The 20,625-nt window shown below is 42.9% G+C and overlaps 1 protein-coding gene across 1 annotated transcript in view; it reads left to right on the plus strand.

Annotated features, from left to right (window-relative positions):
- The window catches only part of Stk39 (serine/threonine kinase 39), a 273,478-nt gene extending 253,598 nt beyond the window's left edge, over positions 1-19,880 (plus strand). The window contains exons 17-18 of the mRNA XM_051166094.1: positions 6,403-6,467; positions 18,176-19,880. Coding sequence (XP_051022051.1) covers positions 6,403-6,467; positions 18,176-18,250 — 140 coding nt within the window. The 3' untranslated portion in view covers positions 18,251-19,880. The remainder of the gene's footprint in view (positions 1-6,402; positions 6,468-18,175) is intronic.
- The last annotated feature ends 745 nt before the right edge of the window (positions 19,881-20,625 follow it).

Consider the following 20,625-nt stretch of genomic DNA (forward strand, 5'->3'; position numbering starts at 1 on the left):
TCATCCTTCTGTGTATAAGAAATAAGGCACTAACGCATGACATTTTGGGTTTCCTACAAGCTTGTACTGCTTATCAAATCCTAGAAATCTCTTGTAAGTGTCCCATTTCCTCACCAGGATTTTAATTGAATGAAAGGCCAAGAAAAGTATTTAATGCCATTTTTCATTTTCTTCCAGTATTTTTTTTAATCATCTTTACTCTCTCAGAATTCTGTAAAGGGAGGTTCCTTCTAAGGTCCACTCTTTAGCAGAGCTCCAGGCTTTTCTCAGAAAGAGGATGAGCAGAGTAGATTTGTATCCAGGTGGGTTTTGTGATGAGCATTTTCAGACTCAACATCTGTGAGACAGTTAAGGAATCTGGATGTGGAGAAATTAACTTGTTCAGACCAGAGAAAAAGCCTTCAGCAAATGAGAGCTTTCATGCTGAGCCGACCCCCAGGGCCATCAGGACTTGAAGTTATAGACTGTCTCACTCCCAGGACCGGCCACTGGATGCAGGAAGGCTTGTGGAAGAGCCCTGACCTGGGCTAAGCCACTTCTCTGGCCACAGGGAACTCCCAGAGAGACTAAGTTAGAGTTATCTGTTAACAGCAGCCCCAGAAGATGGGAAGACAGTTGCGAGTCCGAGCAGATCTGCTCAAGTGGGCTGTGGAGACCTGATGGAGACCTGAGCTTTTATTCTGAGCTGGGATTGAGCAGACAGCTTTCAACATTGTTGGCAGGCGCAGAGTATTGTTATCTGGTTCACCTGCCTAACAGGGAGTTCTGGCCTAGCATCTTTGCTGAGAACTGTTCTACCTCATTAGGGGGAGAAATGATGTCTCATCTCTAGGGGAAAAAACTGAAGGAAAAGTGACCAGTCCTTATAAACATACTTGGGTTAGTGTGTGAGACCTACTATTCAGTTGAGATGAACCAAGAGTTCCTTTGTTTCCATTTGCTTTGGGAAACAAATGGGATTATGGAGAACTACTAGTAGAAATTCTACTAACATGGGAACAATTCTTCTTTCAGAAGCTCATAGCTTGGGTTTATCTTATATCCCTCCAAAGCAGCATGTCATCTTTCAGAAGCATGACTCTAGGGAGGAAGCCTGCATTGCGCTACGTGCAGCTGAGATCTAAGATCCCAAAGATCCATTTGTTTGTTGCTTTCATGTGTTCAACACAGGTTGGCATTCACTACCAGGGACTTGAAAAATAGCAGGAAATGACATTACTTTTAAAAAGCTTATTTCGAAGTTGTAAGTGATAGATGGGGTTCTGTACATGCCAAAATAACAATCCATAAGTATTTAGCACGTCTGGCGTTGATATGTGACATTGAAAGAAAAAAATTGTGGGTAAAGAGAAAATGAAGCTGTTTGGATGAAGGAGTGTGACAGTACAGGTAGGGGAATTTGTGCAGAGACTGAAAGAGAGAGGTGCCCCTGGAGGTGGCTTTCTTCTTCTAGCAGGGTAGTGGCAGGTTCAGGGGTTCTTGGTAGGAGCCTGCTATGAATGCTTGAAGTCAAGATGGGGCCTGTTGTAACTTCAAGCACAGAGAGGAGAGAACACTGTGGGAATAAGGTCAAGGCTAGAGCTGGGGGCTTGATCAGGTGGGCTATGTAAACTTTGTAGGACCCATACCTTGTATCCTGACCTGGAAAGCCAAAAGGGTTTTAAGCATAAAGGTGGCACCAACCAATACATGGTGACAGACGTAGCTGACTTACCAGAAGAGGCTGGCTTCTGAGGCCAAGGCTGGAAGCAGAGAGACTATCAGCTGTTATGCAGATGGTGAGGAGAGATGACCATATCCTGATGTGGGGCACAGGCAGTGGGGTTGGTGAGATCTCACTATGTTCTATATGTACAGATAAATTTGAAAAATACATCTTTTTTTAAAAAGTAAGAGGCTCTTTAGTTTGTCAAGAAGTTTCAGCCTAGCAAGGACATTGGGCATATGCAGGTGCTTCTAGCAAGAGCCAGTGGTAAAGACTAGACTCGAGGAGAGTGGAGTCAGGCAACCATTCCCAGCAAGATTTAGAATAGGAAATAGCAAAAGAAATGCTGGCAAGGTTGGAAGTTAGACTTGAGTAAGAGTCTAGACTCTGCTGAGATGACATTATCCAAGGAGGCGGCATATCCTCCTTTGTGACCCAGACTCTCACATAAATAATGAGTGTGGAAAGAGATGCTATGAGCTATAAAGACTGAAGACAGGCCAGCTAAGTTACTGCAGCTGCCCAGAGCAGAAAGCACAAAGGTGTTAGCATGGTGAATTCCCAGAAGCACCCAAGCACTCACAGGAAGAATGAACTTACTCCAGTTCAGAGAGATCACCAGCTCTAAGCAAGAGGCAAGCTTTGAACGCAGATGTCCTGGCGGGGGATTCAGATGTGAGCACAGTGTACTTCATTGCGTCCCCTGAGGTCAGGGGCCTGGAGATGTAGGGAGAGTACTGAGGTGGGCCTCCTACTTCATCCAGACCTGGAAGGGAACTGGCCATTGGCTTTAGAGTAACACACAGAAGACACCCACCTTTTCTCCTTAGAGCTGGGATTATTTGCCTTCTTTTGGCATGTCTTGTTACTTTTCTGCACCAACTGAGTGTGGGATCAGAGATGCCCTGCGTCTCTTGAATAAACCATCAGATTGAAGTCATCACCCTGTCAGGTGTCCCAAGATCATGCCTGTCTTATCTTAAAGTCTTACTTGTGGCCATCTGCAGACTTGTTGATCACTGGCCCCTATTTTCCCCCAACACTTTTGCTTGGTTCTAGGTCACATTAAATTAGCTCACCATCACAGGAACATCAGCATTGTATGAGATTGTTATGAAATAAACCGGTGTCCCGGGAGAGAAGTGCATCTTTTGACTAATTGCTCTGAATGTAATCGTGAGCTATAAACAGTCCTTAAATCATTTTTACTTCCATAACTATGAAAATGTGGAGAATTTGGGGAGCACAAGGAATTCACAGAGCAAACTCTCTGGAGAAGGCCTGGCTTCATTTGCTGAAGAAGTATGTGCTTGTCCACCTGGACACTGACAGATTGCCGTGACAGCCTTATTTCCTTCTCTGTTTAAATCCAGGGAGGAATGAGCACGGTTTCCATGGGGACTATTAATGATGTTATTACAGTCCCGGAAGTCACAGCGCTAGCTAGAGCTTATGTCACATGTTATAAAAGGAAATGTAAATACAGACTTAGCACTGGTGGACCTCCAAGACTGAAGTGTGAAGCAGGGAAAAGGAGGCTTCCAAGGTGCAGTCCCACTATTAACAATACTCTGCTGTGCTCACAGACAGGAGCCTAGCATAGCTGTCCTCTGAGAGGCTCCACTCAGCAGGGAATCCAGTCAGATGCAGAGACTCATAACCAAACATTGGGTGAAACATAGGGAGTCTTCTGGTACACTGGGGGGTTGGATAGGACCAGGACGTGACATGAGCTCCAGAGAAGACCAACAGAGCCAACTAACCAGGGGCCCAGAGGGACTTGTAGAGACTTGAAGCACCATCCACAGACAGTAAGTAAACTGGACCTAGGCCCCCTACATAGAAATAGCCAACAGGCAGCTCAGGCTTTAAGTGGGTCCCCTAGTAAGGGGAGCAGGGACTGTCTCTCTGACACGGACTTGGTTGTCTACTTTTTTATCACTCCACCCTGGCAGGACAGCTTCGCCAGGCCACAGGGGAAGAGGACGTGCTCAGTCTTGAATCCACTTGACAAGCTGCAGTGGATGGGTAGTGGGCACTCCCGTTTTCTGAGGAATGTGATGGGAGGGATGGTAAGACTGGGCGGAGAGGAGGGGGCTATGATTGGTCGGAATATAAGGTGAATAAATTAATTTTTTAAAAAAAAGTGGTGCAGCAGGCTAGTGGGCCTCAGTGTGTCCCTATTTCCCCAAAGACAGAGAAGTTTTTAGGACTCAATTCAGTGTCCTGGGGAGGCAGTTTCAAAGGAGAGAATACTGTGCGCCAAACCAGAGACCTGAGTTTTAGCTGAGGCAGTCTAAAAGTTGAGTTAAGTTTAGGTCTTGGCCACTAAGGAAATGGGCTTCAGAAGCTAGCCTTTTCGAAACCATGGAGTTTCTTAAAGCAGCAGATTCAGTGTTCCCCGACATGAGCAAGAAAGCTCCCCAGAATCACAGGCACCCCTACCCAGCTCTTCTTTCTCCACTCACGTTCCAGGTAAGGAGCATTTTTATTTTTGAAATCCAGGTGCACAGTCAGGAGAAGGGAGAAGACAGTGACACCATCTTTTTAATGAGTCTTGCTGCTGGAAGGGAAATTAGCATCAACCTGGATTTTCTGTGATGTCAGTTAAATGAAGGTGTTTTATAGCACTTTACAACAAATTAGAATCAACTAAATTGAAAATAAGCCTAGCAGCTGGGTTGAGTAATCAGGTAAGTGGCCAGTTTTGCTATTTTGATTCTGAGCTGAAGACAGAATTTGAATTTCTAATGTCCCAGAGGGTATGGGGCTCACACTTCGGTGGGGGGCGGCAGCCTGGGTCCTAGGGTGATTGTTTAAAGTGCTGGCAGCCCATGGCTGCTTCTGAGTCATGGCACACAGACTGCTAGCCACTTCCCTGGAAGTTGGCCCTCGCGCACACTTTTGTACACCAGAGGGCTGTGAATTAGCGCAGGGCAGAGCAGTGCTTTTGGCTGAACCGCAGAGAACAACATAGAAGTAGATGACGCAGAACAAGGCAGTAAATCAGCCACATTAGCCAAGAGAGCCTAATGAAAGGACTAAAATTCATGCGAAGACTTTACAGCCACTCGTGAAATCAGCCCAAATCAGTGGGGCCATTAGAACGTTTTTATGTCTTCAGAACGCAAGGCACCCTCGCTGCAATTTGTGTTTAGTCAGAGTGTCCTGACACAGCAGATACTGCCTCTCCTTGGTAGACAGCACTTCATACTTAAACACCTCCCTCTGGGAGCCAGTGTTTCCTACACACATTACTAATGAGTTTAGTATCTAGAATCTATTTGTGAAGCTGGTATGGCTAGCCTGATGGGTGTTGGTGGCCTGGGCTGTGCCCAGTAGGTGTGTGCTTGTGTCCAGTTGCCCTTGCTAACCGGAAAAGAGGAGGAGATGAAAGGGGAGCGGGTGTGGGTAAAAATGAAACCTTCCAGATTGTTCAGAATGGAACTAGTGAGAAGGCAATCCATGCAGATAAAATTATGCTTGTAATTGTGACTTCTAAAGAAAAATAGGCCATACCAAGTCTGTAATTTTTACTTTGCCGTCCTCTACAGCTAACAGATTAAATGAAATAAATCTGTAGAAACCCTTATATCTAGGCTAATTTCTAAATATAACAGATTTTCTTCTGCTTTCTACTTGAAACTCATAGTATATGGAGGTATTGTACCATCTTCTCAAAGTTTTGGATCTCAAAAAAAAAAACAAAAAAAAAAAACCAACTCAGAAAAACAGTGGCACCCAGCTGCTGAACCAGCAGTTAATTTCTCATGACATAAAAATGACAAACAGACCCCGTTGTTTCGGCTTTTGTTTGGGGAGTAGCCCTTTGCAGTCGTGGGTTATTCTTGAGGTCTAGATGAAGAAGGCAGCTTTCAGTTTTCATCCCCTTTGCTTTTTGACAGTTCTACTCATAAGCGGTACTTCAAGTTAGGTGGGCAACTGGGAAAGTCTGCCTTCTGTACGGCAGCAGCATCTCGATACCAGAGCATCACAGAGCCGGGGGCCAACCTCTGATGGATTCATCTGACACAGACCCTAGCTCTCCAGTGCAGAACACTGCACTGACAGCCTCCATGTGTGACCCTGGCCCACTGACTCACGCACTGTGGCACATCACTGTAGAGACGGATCACTGTGCCGTGGAAGTACCACAGGCTGTCTGAACTGTAAAGGTTGTCTGCTGTACTATGTTGCATTGATAAAAGTGGGTGCAGAGAACTGACTGAATTTACAGGCCAAGAGTTCCAATGTGCTGACTGGTTTTTTCCCAGAGAAGTTTATAACAACCCCTCTCCTCTTTTGCACTGCCCTCTCCTGGCTAATAATTTTCTTAATATTTAGTTTTTTTTTTTTTTTTTTTTAGAAAAACCAACTGGTTGAGACTGTGGAGCCGTGGTCATTTCTACTTTCCATTAGAAAGTAATTTCAAATTTTATGATAGGAAATGCAGGGTTGATGTACAGTGATTAATCCAGATGCACACAGATAGGAGGTGACAGAAATGATATTAAATGGTTTCAGAAAGTATCTGTATGAAAGTAATTTGGCCATTTATATGGACTTTGTAATGTCTGTGAAAGAAATAATTTTGCAGTTTATTGCATCATTAGTCAAATTTTCCGAATCATTGATGTGAAAATCCAGACTTATTGGAAATAACTTGGACACCGTTTCTCTGTGTTTATATTTTACAGTGGCTGCTAATTTACAGAAGATTGTAGATGACCCCAAAGCTTTAAAAACACTGACATTTAAGTTGGTAAGTGGAAAGGTGGAAATGGAAGTTATGTTTTTGTCATGTCAGTACCAGTACCAAATAGAATCATATCCTTTTATACATATAATTTTGTTGTTGCTAGATTTTGGGAGAATCACATTTTTCTGATCACGACTGGGAACTCTTCCTCTGTGAATGCAGGTCGTTCTTTCCTCTTCATACCTTTGGCTATGAGCGGCCCTTTGAGACCCTCAAAGCCCTAGCTGCCATTTTTGCTCCAGAACCTCTTTGTGTTACCCCTGGACCACAGACAAAATTAAACCTAATTCAAAGCAGCGCTCTTACTGAAGCTTTCCTGAGTGAAAGCCAGGTAGCTGTAGCTTTTAAAAATAGAGGCCAATAGTTGTATAAATGGTTCAGATAATTGGAAACGATTACAGGACAGCCCACTGAAGGGTAGTGAGCAAAGACAGAGCATCTCACCTCCACTCTGAAATCATGCCACCACATTTTCTTTTAAGAGAAAAGATGGTCCAACAGTCCTGTTACATGTACTAGCACATTTTAAATGAAAGGACAGGTAGGGCTGCAGGAGACAGAACAGTGAGCATTCTGGGGTGACTGTGAAGCAAGGATTTAAGCCCAGATCATGAAGACTGGTAGTTTTCCAAGCGATTTTAGCAAGCAGTGTGTTAAAGCAGAATAAATGACTCATTTTCCCACATAAATGAATCTTATCAAGGGCCAGTCGGAATGCCACAAGCAATTTATGATCTAGAGGACCAACACATGACCATGCACAGCCAATACTGATGACCTGCCTCCTTTGTTGTTTCTTGTGAAAATCAAACGGAAACGTGGCGGGCCACAACTGCTACACGAGTAACCGCAGTAGACACAAGTCTGGCGTTAATGAATTTTCTATGTCTTCCTTCTCATCTCGTTTCAGAGATCTAGGCTTTGTGATCACATAAAAAATACAAGGAGTTTTGCGGAATAGACCTGGTCACAAAGGAACATTTTGTTCAGTATAGAGCACTACAGAACTTGTCCATGGGGCTGTCTACACCTCTGCTGTGTTAGAAATTCACATGCAATTTTGTGCACATGTTTTATTCATATGAGAGTGTGTGATGAGGAACTGATAACCTGTGCCAGCATTTCAGACCCTTAAAAATAGCCTTTATCGGGGTGAGGCACTCTCTGAAGCTCATTTTCCTCGTTTGGGATGTCTGCACACAGTCAGGCATTTCAAACTCTCTTGTTGATTCAGTCCCATCGTGTGCAAATTTACTTCCTCAAAAACAGTAGGGATGCTAGCCCCTCTCTCAGGAAAATTACTCTGAAAACAGCTACCATACCTTCCTGAAAGCCTGAGGGTTGACAACGCTCTCTACATCTCTTCCTCTGCTTAGCTTTCAGGGTTCTCGGATCGTCTCTTGATTCTGCCTTCTGGGCTCAGACACTGCTCTGCTTCTGAGCCCATCTTCCTAACAACTATCCATCCCCCAGTGCCCAGCTCTGTGTGTGCAACTGCAGGTCTGTCCAGGGTACCTCCCTGATGTCCCAAAGTGCTGCTGCAAAGAGTGGCCCCCTACTGTCTTCTTCTCAAACCCTCTGCCTAGCTTATGACACAAAAGCTGTCTCTTTTTTTTTTAAATATATTTTATTAATTTATTCATATTACATCTCAATTGTTATCCCATCCCTTGTATCCTCCCATTCCTCCCTCCCTCCCATTCTCCCCTTACTCCCCTCCCCTCTGACTGTGACTGAGGGGGACCTCCTCCCCCTGTATATGCTCATAGGGTATCAAGTCTCTCCTTGGTAGCCTGGTGGCACTCAGAGGAAGGATAGCAGGGTACCAAAAGCCGTCTCTGATACTATGCCTTGTGCATCTCCTGCTACATGTCCCCTCGGCTTGGTGGGACCCTTTATGTCTTGGATTGATGTCCAGGACCACATAGCAGATGCTGCAAACCCAACTCTGGTCTAGCTCAGAGCCCGTGCTTCCAATCCTGTGTTCTCCTTCCGAGGCAGCCCCAAGCCCGTGCTTTCAGGAATTCCTCTGTGGATTCTTCTTTTGTATGTCTGGATGTATATTTACTTTGCTTGAGACCGGGTCTTTTCTCTACCTTCCTGAGTGAGCAATGCTGCCTAGTACAAACGAGTCCTGGTAGCAAATCCATACATGCGTTCCTCTGCCTCAGTTAGACAGGTAGCAGTCTGTGTGTTCTCAAGACATGGAAATTGATAGTGTTTCCTACAGAGGTAGTTAGAGATGTTACGTAAAGCCAGTCGCAAGGATGACTTTCTCGTCCTATCTTAACTCTCTGTCCTGAGTGGTCCTTTGTTGTTAGCAGTAGCCCGCCAGGTTAAGACCCACGCTCCACAGAGCTAATTTGAACCATGGGTAGCCAGATGAAACTCAGGGATTTTGATGCACTGGCTTTCAGTCAACAACTTGGTTGTTTTATTTGAAGAATAAAAGATCAAAGTGTTCCGGCGGCGGTTCAAGGTCTTCTCATCTCTCAGCTGTTTATCATGCTTCCCATCCTAAGACAGGGGTCTGGAAATTGCCTGGAGGACAGGCGCGTGGCGGTGTGTGTGTGTGTGTGTGTGTGTGTGTGTGTGTGTGTGTGTGTGTGTGTGTGTTTTACTACAGTATTCCTTTACCTTGCTGAACTATTGCTTCACTCGTAGGCCTGGAGGGCTACTTCTAAAAACGCCTTAATGCTCAGGCCACTGCCCAGGTTCTCTGCTTCAATGGCTTGTGCAGCCTGGGCTTTTAGAATTTGGAGGGGGGGCACCTCTTAGTGTTGCTGCCATTTTGTCACAGCTGGAGGCATTCCTGCAGATTGGTAAATTGCCATTTCGCCCCCACCCCCACAACTTGGTTCACCTTTTGTCCTTACCTTGTGTATCTGATCACTGAAGAAGCCAAAGGGCCAGGGGTGGTACATGTCTTTTATCCCAGCACTCAGGAGGTAGAGGCTTGCAGACCTCTGCATGTTCGAGACCAGACAGGGCTGTAGTAATATGTAATACACACACACACACACACACACACACACACACACACACACACATATACATACATACATACAAACAAACAAACAAATAAATAAAGTTGGTTTTCCCCTTCGCCCAGGAAGGCCTATAGCCTTCTTTGACAGGTCTGGTTTCCCTGTCGTCTGGCCATGGCTAGGGATTTGCTTCTTTGATTTTAACAAAGTACTTCAGCCATGAGGCCATTTCAGCTACAGTATCCTATGGCTTCCAGTTGACACAGCCTCATGGATGTAGACTTGTTATTTTTTAAATTAGCTGCCCTGTGGTTTTTTTTTTTAATGAAGGTGAATTTTACTGCTTTCAATGTGGAATTTGAAAAACTGCATTAGTGAAAATGTGAAATAAGATATGTTTAATTTGATTTTGAAAAAAAATAAGTTTGAGTGCATCTAATTAACATACAGTTGGCTCCCATTTACATGAGCATTATAGATTTTAGTTGCTGAAATGTAATAACATTATGTACACCACATATAGAGATTTCATAAGCATTTTGATGATTAATGACTAAGGGGCTTATTTCTAGGGGCTCTGGGCTTAGGTCTACTTGGATCTTGGATCTTGCATCTTGCATGACTATATCTTTTCCTGAAACAAGGATAAAGTCAAGATCGGGACAGAAAACTATTTGAGCATTTTTAGCTTTTCCCCCTTACTGCAGGGCACCCAGGCTGACATCTGAGGCTCTCTGCCTGTTCAGAAGGTCCACGTGGCAGCCTCCTGCTTCTTGTTCTGTCTGAAGCAAAGGATGGCCAAATGTGGGCCAGAGACCAGCGAGTTGCATAGAAACCTGTGATAAAATGGAAGTATAGGACCTTTTTCCAGGCTGCGGGCCCTGGGACAGATGATCTCTTAGGCACAGGAGTCTCCTTAGCTGTTTAAGTGAGAACGGGAAACTGGGAGCCGCAAGTTTGAGACCCAAGGCTTCACGGGAAACACACGTTTCACGCTCCATGAAGCACTAGAGTAAATAAAGCCTGCCTCTCAAACTCCATGGTTCCCTGTCGTTTCCTGGGGAGCTTAGAGCATGCCGGGCTGTACCCAGACCAGCTGAGTCACCACCCATGGGGCAGAAAGGGGCTTTAGTATGGTTTCAAATGTTCCCACTGATGCCGAAACACATCCTCCTTTGGGGCAGAAGGGCAGAAGGTTGGCACTGAACTGCTGTATCTTCAGCTCCTGCCCAGGCACATGCAGTTCCTGCAGCCTGCGTGGAGGAGTCAGGAAGGGAGCTTCAGGGATCTGACTGTATGCTTGAATGCTAACAGTCATGCTGTTCTGTATGGCTATGTAAAGTCCCTGGGAATGTGTGTGTTTTTCTTTTGTGTGGGAGGCCAACTTTATGTCTTCCTTGTGTTTTTGGTTAAGCCTGAGAAATAACTCTACAGGTCACGAGTGTGATGGCATATACTTATGATTCCAGAGCCTGGGAGGCAGTCAGGAGAACTCTTGAGTTTGAGGTCAGAGTGGAGTGCATTAAGACCTAGATGCTTGGTTTCTTTTGTTTCATTTTTAAGAAGGGGGAAGAGAGAAATATTTACATTGATGAATAATGAGATTTTTCAAAAGGCATACAAATTCAGGAAATGAGTACCCAACATAGCCATTAATGTTGAACAAAAATCTGGACAAAAATCAAGAAAGTATACAGAACAAAAAAGTAACACTGGGCAAGAGGGCATAGGGAAAGAATAATTAGTGATGGAGCTGTGGGTGGAAATGTAGATTTTATATGTTCTAGTAATACTTTATTACTAATTTATACTTGATGCTGTACAAATACTCTTAGCCCCTCTACTTTATCGCCAAGCCCCAGTGCTCTGTCTTATCGGTCCATTCTATTGATAAGTCCTCCACTGAGATTTTCATTTGACTTTCTTGACTCTTCACTGCCAGGAGTTCAGATTTTCATCTCCTTATTGAATTCCATTTAGCTGTCTTATACGGGTTTCCTTGTTTCATTCAGCTGATTGCTCCCTCTTTGATTAGTGGTGTGTGTGTGTGTGTGTGTGTGTGTGTGTGTGTGTGTGTGTGTGATCACTCAACTTTTGAATTCTTTGTCTGGGATTCTGTGTTCACTTACTTTGGAAGCCATTACTGTGGGAATAGGCATGTTTAGAGAAATCATGTTGCCTTGGACCATCATGGTTCTTGTGGTTTTACATTGGAACCTGCACATCTAGGAGTAGAATTTTTGTTAGATTTGTTTTTAAACTATTCTTTTTTTTTTTAATGGAAGTATTTGCAATGTTCAGATGGAATGCAGATATAACTTAACAAGATTGGTTTGTACAGATCTATTTTGGCATGTTTTTTGTTTTTTGTTTGTTTGTTTATTTGGTTTTTTTTGTTTTGTTTTGTTTTTGTTTTTTTGTTTTTTTTGTTTTTTTACCTTGGTTGCTTCTTCTAGGTACAGATAGAATACTTTCCACTGAAGAATTTTAACTGTTGTTTGATGAAGGTCAGAGTACATTTTCTCTACCTACTGTTTTTTTGTTGTTGATGATGATGATGATGATGATGTTTGTCTGTTTGTCTGTTTGGTTGTTTAGACAAGACCTCATTGTATAGCCCTAGCTGGCCTGGAATGATCTATGTAGAGAAAGCTGTCTTTGAAGTCTGATCCCACAGTTTTCATCTTTAAGAGTGTGTTAGCTAGTTTTATAGTTTTGTGTCAGCTTAATAAAAGCTACCTACAGACAGTATAGAGCAGGAAGCTTCAACTGAGATAATGCCTCAAGCTCAGGCCATAATCAGGCATGTTGGATATTTTTTTTCATTAGTGATTAGTGAGGGAGGGCCTAGCTCAATGGACTGGTGGTCCTATGCTCTAAAAGAAAGTAGGCTGATAGAGACATGAAGACCGAGCCAGTAAGCTGCATCCTTCCATGGCCTCTACATCAACTCCTGCCTCCAGGTTCCTGCTGTGTTTGAGTTCCTCTCTTGGCTTCCTTCAGCAGTAGACTACAATGTGGAAGTGTGAGCCAAATAAATTCTTTCATCCTCAACTTGCTTTTTTGTCATGGTAGCATTAGAAACTCTTAAGACAAAGGGTGTCTTTTACTTATAGTAGTCGAAATGCCAGAGCTTCATATTCTGGCGTAGCACGTTCTAATTTCCTTCTTTCTTAAGTTAGCATAAAAAGAATAGGTTTCATTATAATATTCTCATACACATATGTCAATACAGTTTGTTTTTCCTAATGCCTTTCTCTTTACTCTGTTATTTTCCCTGTTTTGATTTCATGTCTGTGTCTCTATGTGTCTGGAACTCTCTCCCACTGCCGTGTTTGTGTGTGTGTGTGTGTGTGTGCGCGCGCGCGTGCGCGCGCATACATACACTGCATACAAGAGAAAATATGGCATTTATCTTTCTGAAACTCGCTGTTATGATGCAGCATCAGTGAATATAGATGTCCAAGTATCTCTGTGGTGTGTTGACTTACAGTCATTCGGTATCTACTAAAAGTATTATAGCTGAGTCATATGATAATTCTAAGGTGCATATGTTTGATGACTTGGTACCCAGTTGGTAGAACTATTTGGCAAAGGTTAAGTGCTGTAGCCCTTTTGGTAGAGGTGTGTCATGAGGATGAACTTTAAGTGTCCCACAATTTCTAGTATATTCTCTCTACCTCTTGCTGATCAAGATGTGAGCTCTCATCTGATCCTGACACCATGTCTTTGTCCTGCGTTATAAACGCTAACCCTCTGAAACTGTAATTGTAAGTAAGCACTCTTTTAGTAAGTTGGATTGGTCATGGTGTTTTGTCACAGCAATAGAAAGATGAAGACCCCTGTGCGGATTTCTGTGGTGGCTGTACAGGATTTTATTCCAGTGCATAAGGGGGTTGTTCTTCCCCTATATCCTTACCCACATTTACTGGTGTTTGTCCTTAATGATGGCCATTCTGTAGTGAGATAAAAATCTCAAAAGTTTTAGTTATCAGTTCCTTAATAGCTAAGGATGTTAGGATGCTAAACACCTCTTCAAATATTTATTGACTGCTAGAATTCTTTTGAAACCTATCTATTCAGTTCACTAAGCTACTTATTGATTGAATGATGTAGGGTTTTGTTATTTAGCTTTTCTAGTTGCTTGTTTATTTTTCATATGAATCCTTGTCCAATGCACAATTAGCAAAGTCTGTATTTGTTCCCATTCTGTGTGATGTCTCTTCGATCTGGTAATTGCTTGCTGTGCACAGATTAATTTTATGGAATCCCATTTGTCTAAAACTGTTTGGACTATCTATGTCCACTCTAGCTCCGAGTAATGACATGGAGACTTAATAGTTATTTTTAACAGCTTTAAGCCTTAGCTTTCTGTTGTTCCCGGCTAGCTCTTAAAACCTCTGTTAACCCATTCATATGAATCTCTGTTCCGCCACATGGCTCATGACCTCTCCTTCATTTTCATATACCTGCCTTCCTCCATGTCTCCTAGGTGAATCTTCTTGCACATCCTTTTTTTCCCCAGAGTTCCCATCTCTGTCGCAAGTCCTATGTTCTCCTGCCTTTGCTATGGGTGGTTTAGCTTTTCATTCAACCAATCAGAAGGTGATGGAGAGCGATGTTTATAAAACATTGAGACAGGTGATGCTTAAAAATACCAAAGTAAGGTGTGTACTCAGCTCTCTGCTGGTACAGAAATCAGCAGTTGAATTTACAACCTCTTCACGGTGCTACGATAACATCACTCCAACATTTGTCAGTTCCTTAAACTTCATTTTGAAGCTGAGATACACAAAAGTGTAGGGAATTCATGGGCCTCTGAGATTCCCTGTGACCCTTCTAGAAGATTCTGGATGTCATGACACTCTTCGGATACCACTAAGATGGTGTTGCACTGCCTTTTCCACTATGTTGACCTTGGCACAAAGGTCATGCTAAGTCAATCTCACAGTGCTGCCGTAACTCAAGGAAGCAGCTTCAGTCTGTCTTTCATTATGCCACATGCCTGTGAAAAGTCAAGTTGGGTTCACTTAAAGCTGCTCCTAATGAGACAGGGAACACTTCTGGCTTTATTAAAATTCAACCTGAACTCATGTCTACTTACTACTCTGTGGAATAAAATTGGGGGCAGATCATTCCTTTGGTATGCAACGCAAGTACAGTCAGGGGCTACAGGAAACGCCCTCACGAATAGCTGGGTGTCAGCTAAGGTTCTTCCTACCCACACCTTAAAACCTGACACTATTTGTTGTCGGTAAGAAATTGGAATTTGCGCCGGGAGTAGTAGCGCATGCCTTTAATCCCAGCACTCAGGAGGTAGAGGCAGGCGGATCTCTGTGAGTTCAAGGCTAGCCTGGTCTACAAAGCGAGTCCAGGACAACCAAGGCTATACAGAGAAACCCTGTCTTGAAAAACCAAAAAAGAAAAAGAAAGTTTCATTTGGGCTGGAGAGATGGCTCAGCGGTTAAAAGCATGGGCTGCTCTTCCAAAGGTCCTGAGTTCAATTCCCAGCAACCACATGGTGGCTCACAACCATCTATAATGAGATCTTCTGGCGTGCAGGTGTACATGCAGGCAGAACACTGTATATGTAATAAATAAATGCATCTTTAAAAAATATTTTTAAAAAAGAAAGAAATTGGAATTTTCAAAGGAAAATGAAGTTTTAGAAAACTTCAGCCCCCAAATACTTAGAGGCTTTTCTGATGAGACTGTATCAATGGCTACGGTTTGTTTACACTGTATAACATTCATATTCTGTAATGAAATAACCTTTAGAAGATCTATAAAACTCGATGGTGCTTAAAAAAAATCACACCCAGGTAAAGATCCACTCAAAGGGCAGAGGGGACCTGTGGATTTTAATGGAACGTAGCACGGAAAGTTCAGCACTCTTGTTTGGGATTCACACTGCAGCTAACCTTTCAGAATTACTGCTAGGAAAGTTTTGGTATTGTAACAAACAGCGTTTGGAAAAGCTTCTAAAAATACTCCCCCTTTCTAAACCCGGGTTTGCGTGAAGCTGGGTTTGTCTTCACACACTTGAGAGCAGGCAGTGGAGAATGAATGCAGCAGGGCATACAAGAATCCAGCTGTCGTCGTAAGCAGAAGGTTACAGAAGTTTGCAGAAATGTTAAGTCGCGTCATCGGCCTCCTCAGGGTTTGTTGTTGCTGCTGACACTTTGTGGGAGACTTTATTTTCGATGAAGATTTTTATTTATGTTAACATGGGATGAGTTCATTATTAGGTTTAATGAATCAGTAATCAAATATTTGAAGGCTGTATATTCTAATTTCTAAGGTAATATTGTAAATATAACCTACATAAACATATTTTTAACATATGTGAGGTTTTTTGCATTTTAGGAGTACTGGGCCCTGAACCCAGGGCCTCATGCTGCATGGTACCTATGTGAGGTACCACTGAGACATAGCCTCAGACATTACTTTGAAATACTCTAAGCAACTTACTTCAATAATGTCAAAATATTTTAAATTTTCTCACTTTCAATTTTTGAGACAGTCAATAAAAAGATTATATTCCACATAAACATAATTTTGGGGGGTCTTCAACCTTTTAAACAGTAAATAGTTACCATGAGTCTTAAAGGTTGGAATGCTTTCTTGAAAGGGTCTTGCTCCCTTGACTCTGAGTGATTGCATCCTGTGTACATAGTCTCCCTTGGTGTTTTATAGACTGAGAAAGAGCGTAGAGGCTGAGCACAGCACGGACTAGGGACAGTAGGCTGTGTGGAAGGTGCCTGAGTGTTAAAGGCAACCAAGCCAAGGCTGTCTAGGAAACAAGTACATCCTGTTGCAAGGCCCAGCAATGGGGAGTTCAGGGGAGACTCCCTCTGTGCCCACAGCAATCAAGGGCCCACTACTGAACTGTCCTTCCTGGAGGAGTTCATAGTTCTGGTTTGCTTCAAGTCAGCTCAACCATTGTGGATATTTTGGTTTCATTCTTACTCGTTTCACAAAATTTTGATTATCTTGCTGCCCTATCTGTGACATAGCTTTGAAGCTCTTGACAGTCCTCAGCACTAGCAAGTCGGGTCATTTTGCCACCAGCTGTGGCAGTAATGTGTCCTCAGCTGCTGTCACTCACCTGCCTACCAAACCCATGGTTTCTGCTGACAGTCAGTGAAATTTAGTAGAGCCACACAGGATGGAAGGAAGAACATGTCACGGGCAGAGGAAGGAACAGTCTTAGCGGAATAGGAAGTAAGGGGCCGAGTGCTTCCGTACTGATGTGGCAAATGCCACTACGGAGCATCTGCTAAAATCTCTGCTGTGCTGGATCTCCTTGTTGGAAGTCAGGTAAAGCAGAGACTGAAAGTTGTTTTCACTGAGTTGCTCAAATGTCAAAGAAAGTTACAGATGTCAATGGATAGGCATAGCATATATTTTCTTTGCTATAAATGCTGCCTGATTTTACCCACCTTCAGGGCACTGATTTGACATTGGCATAATTTACTGAGTGTTATTTTGGAGACAGTTACCAATATGTCTTCAGAAGTTTAAAACGTTTTAACTATATTCTTTTTATAATATACTTTATTAATTTATTCATATTACATTTAAATTGTTTTCCCATCCCTTGTATCCTCCCATTCCTCCCTCCCTCCCATTTTCCTCTAAATCCCCTCCCCTATGACTGTGACTGAGGGAGACCTCTTCCCCCTGTATATGCTCTTATTTAATTAAAAAAAAAAGTGAAACATTTGACAAAGATCGGTTTCACATACTCCTGCTTGGGCTTCGTGCACACACAGTTCGCACTTAGCAGATGAATGCTGGTGTTTGCAGATGGTTATGAGAAACTATTATTCGTTGAAATAATTTAGCATGAATTTGGCCTAGGAATTTTTGATAATTTAATCATTCATCAAACTCCCCCCCTTTAGCATTTCTGTAATCGCCTATTATGATCAGTGTATTATAAGGTAAAGAAACTTTAAAATAACAATCTCCTCCACCCACTGTGTGTGTGTGTGTGTGTGTGTGTGTGTGCGCGTGTGCTTGTACCCATGCTTGTCCATGTATGGATAAAAGAAATGAGCAGGATGAAAACAACAAATTAGGATCAATGAAATTATCCCAATAAGTAGTGGCTTATTTATAGAAATAATAAAATTTTGACACACCATGATTAGGGCTATTTAAGTTTTTAAAAAAAAATAGAATTCTGTTTCAATATTGTTAGTCATCTTTTTCTGAGACCAACATACTTCAGATAATGACCTTATGAAGAGATCTCTTCTTTGCCTATTTTGAAGGTTCCAGTCTGTGATTGGTCAGTTCCATTGATCTGGGCCTGTCTGTGGTGGGGTAGCATGTCATGCTGGGAAGACAAGGCAGAGCGGAGCCCCTAATCATACAGGCAGAAAACAAGTGGCAGGGAGAGGTGATCTGAGGTCCCAGCCCCCCTTTTTAAAGAGATGTTCCCATGCATCTCAGGCTTCCCACTTGGAATGCTGAGGCAGGTAGAATATGAATTTCATCAGAAAGCCTAGGTGGCCATTGTACACACCACACCTCTGCTGGTTTAAGTCACCAGGACCAGATTTCTAACAGCATTTGGTACCCAGCCATCAGTCATTCACTAGTGTGGTCTTGGGTGGGGCCTCTCCTTGAAGAGGAGCCCGTGACCTGGAGAGGATCTGCCCTCCCACAAATGAGGCTCTAAAACCAGCACTGACCCATTTCTCCTTCCTTTTTCAGGCTTCTGGCTGCGACGGGGCAGAGATCCCGGATGAAGTGAAGCTGATCGGGTTTGCTCAGTTGAGTGTGAGCTGATGTATGTCCCTTGCTGTCACCCTCATCTGTCGTGCCCCTCCCCCTTCACAGCCCCCTCTTTGCCTCTTTCCTCCCTCCCCCTCACTCCCACATCCCAACCAATAAGGAAGATTGTGAAGAGGCTGGCTTCGATGAAGTGGGATAAAAAAATAATAATTTAAAAAAAAAAAAAAACTTAGAGCACTCTGAGTTCCGCTTTATTCTCCAGCAACGCACAGTACGAGAACAGGTGAGCGCCACAGCTGCGCAACTGCTGCGCTGCTGCTTTCTCCCCAGAAAGCTATTTACTATCCTTAGCTGTCACTTTGGATAGCCTGTAAGTGAGGAGTCTGAAACACACTCTATCTCTTGGCAACAAAAGGAATCTTCTACCAGAAGCCTTTTCTCCTTTTCCTGTTGTATTTCTGTTTAATACTTTAATTGTACATCTGACAATACTGCCTCTTTTATGTTGTACCTAGAAATTAATATACTTATAAAATTAAGATTTATTAGCCAAACTTGAATTCTAGTTTTAAAACTGACTGTGAATTTTATTTTTCATATATTTATGCTTTACACACCTTAGCAAGAGGGGGGAAAAGTTTTGATTATATGCTTCTTGCAGTTGATCTCTTGTTATTTAAACAAAAAGTTTCAGGTCTATCTTTGGAGTATTTGTAGCTTCTAATTTTTGAAATGACTGAATTAAGAATTTGGATGCTTTGCTGTTTTGGTTGGTTTGCCTAAAATCCAGTCCACAATCCAGTTGCCTCTTGGGAGAGGGAGGTGCCTTGCGAACTTTCATATTACGAATGTGCCTGAGGCTGCTTTACTCTGGACTAGTCTCAGATCTAAAACCCGCACTGCATAAGGTGGCATACTTCAATTCTGCGTCATCGGGACATTTAGAATACAGTCAACTTGTTGTTATTCTGTTAGCTTGCTAACCACAGCCCCTGTCTCTGATTCGGCTCTTCTCCAGCGATAGGATTTGTTATTTTGAAGGTGATAAACTTGACAACACCCGGATCTGAGTTTTACTTGAAACTCCGGAGAATACACAAGTGGTGTGAAAAATAATTGAAAGGGTTTTGTGCAATGACAAAAGGTAAAAGATGCTGTAAACGTTCAAGAATAAATATTTCCAACCCAAGAACCTTCTGCTTGACTATGTATTATGAACCTAGTAAAACTTAGGATTTTCAAATTTGGAGTCAACACCTGCAAAGGAGGTGGGGCTCCTGGGATGGTACCATTGCTCTTTCCTAGCTAACCCTAGATATGGCAGCTCTTTAATGTACTTTAAAAAGCAACTATATATTACTAAGGAAAGACGTTATTTATAATTGCCTTGTCATAATCATTAAGGTGTTCTAGAACCATTTGCATACAATTTAATGTAATTCCATTCCATTCTATTGTTTACACAATTACTCAAAGATGACTGCAAAGGTAAAAGGAAAATAAAAGTGTATTGCACAGTGCACTTGTGTCTCCTCCTTTTCATCCCTCCTCCAGCTGTCACCAGCCCCTCCACAGTGCAGTTCAACACTGTCCTAGGATGCCTAGCGCAAGCTGACTAGTGAGAAGTGCCCCACAGGAAGAATGCAGTCAGTCACAGAGAAGGGGTTTTGACCGATGACCTGAAACATTCACACTCCGTTTAGAAAGGCAGCCCTTGAAATCATTAGGGCTTCAAGGGACAAAAGAGACCAATTCCTTCCAACTACTTCTCTGTCCACATTAGTGCTAGGAATGCTGAGGAACGTCCGCAGTAGTTAAGTGACGTATCCAGGGCACTTCAGAGAGCTGCTTGCAAAGCTGGACGCCACTGTGGATCCTGCTTTCCTGACAGAAAGAACTAGTTCTTAACAGTTTTTAGTATAACCTGTGAGTAAGACCAGTCTCAGAAGCTGAAGGTAAGTCCCCATTGTTGAAGACTCTGAACACTTTGGGCATAGGACATAATTAGAACTAGAATTAATCTCAAATCCTCCCATTTGAAGATTAGCTTTTACTGTACCGGAAGGTGCTGTGCATGCTGCTGAGGGAGGAATGCAATTGACTGTCCTACCCAGCTGTAGCAACTACGAAGCCACAACAATGCCCAGCCTGGTAAGCTATCCCTAAAGGTGCAACCGTGGTACTTACCTCTCGGAGTTAGCCAACAGCTCTCTAAGGGTACCTAAGGCCTAAGTTAAAGTACTTAACCAGAGGGAAATCATGCCTGGTCCTATAAACCTACGAAACTACACATGGCTAGTGAGGTCATGGGTCTTTTTTTTTGTTGTTGTTCTGTTTATAAATCTTTAAAATTGATTTCTTCACTTTACATCCCCATCATGTAGCTCCTCCCTCCTCTCCTTCTGCCCCTCCCAACACTTACCCCCTCC

Source organism: Acomys russatus, chromosome 24, assembly GCF_903995435.1.
Source record: "Acomys russatus chromosome 24, mAcoRus1.1, whole genome shotgun sequence".
In the NCBI taxonomy this organism is placed as follows: Eukaryota; Metazoa; Chordata; class Mammalia; order Rodentia; family Muridae; genus Acomys; species Acomys russatus.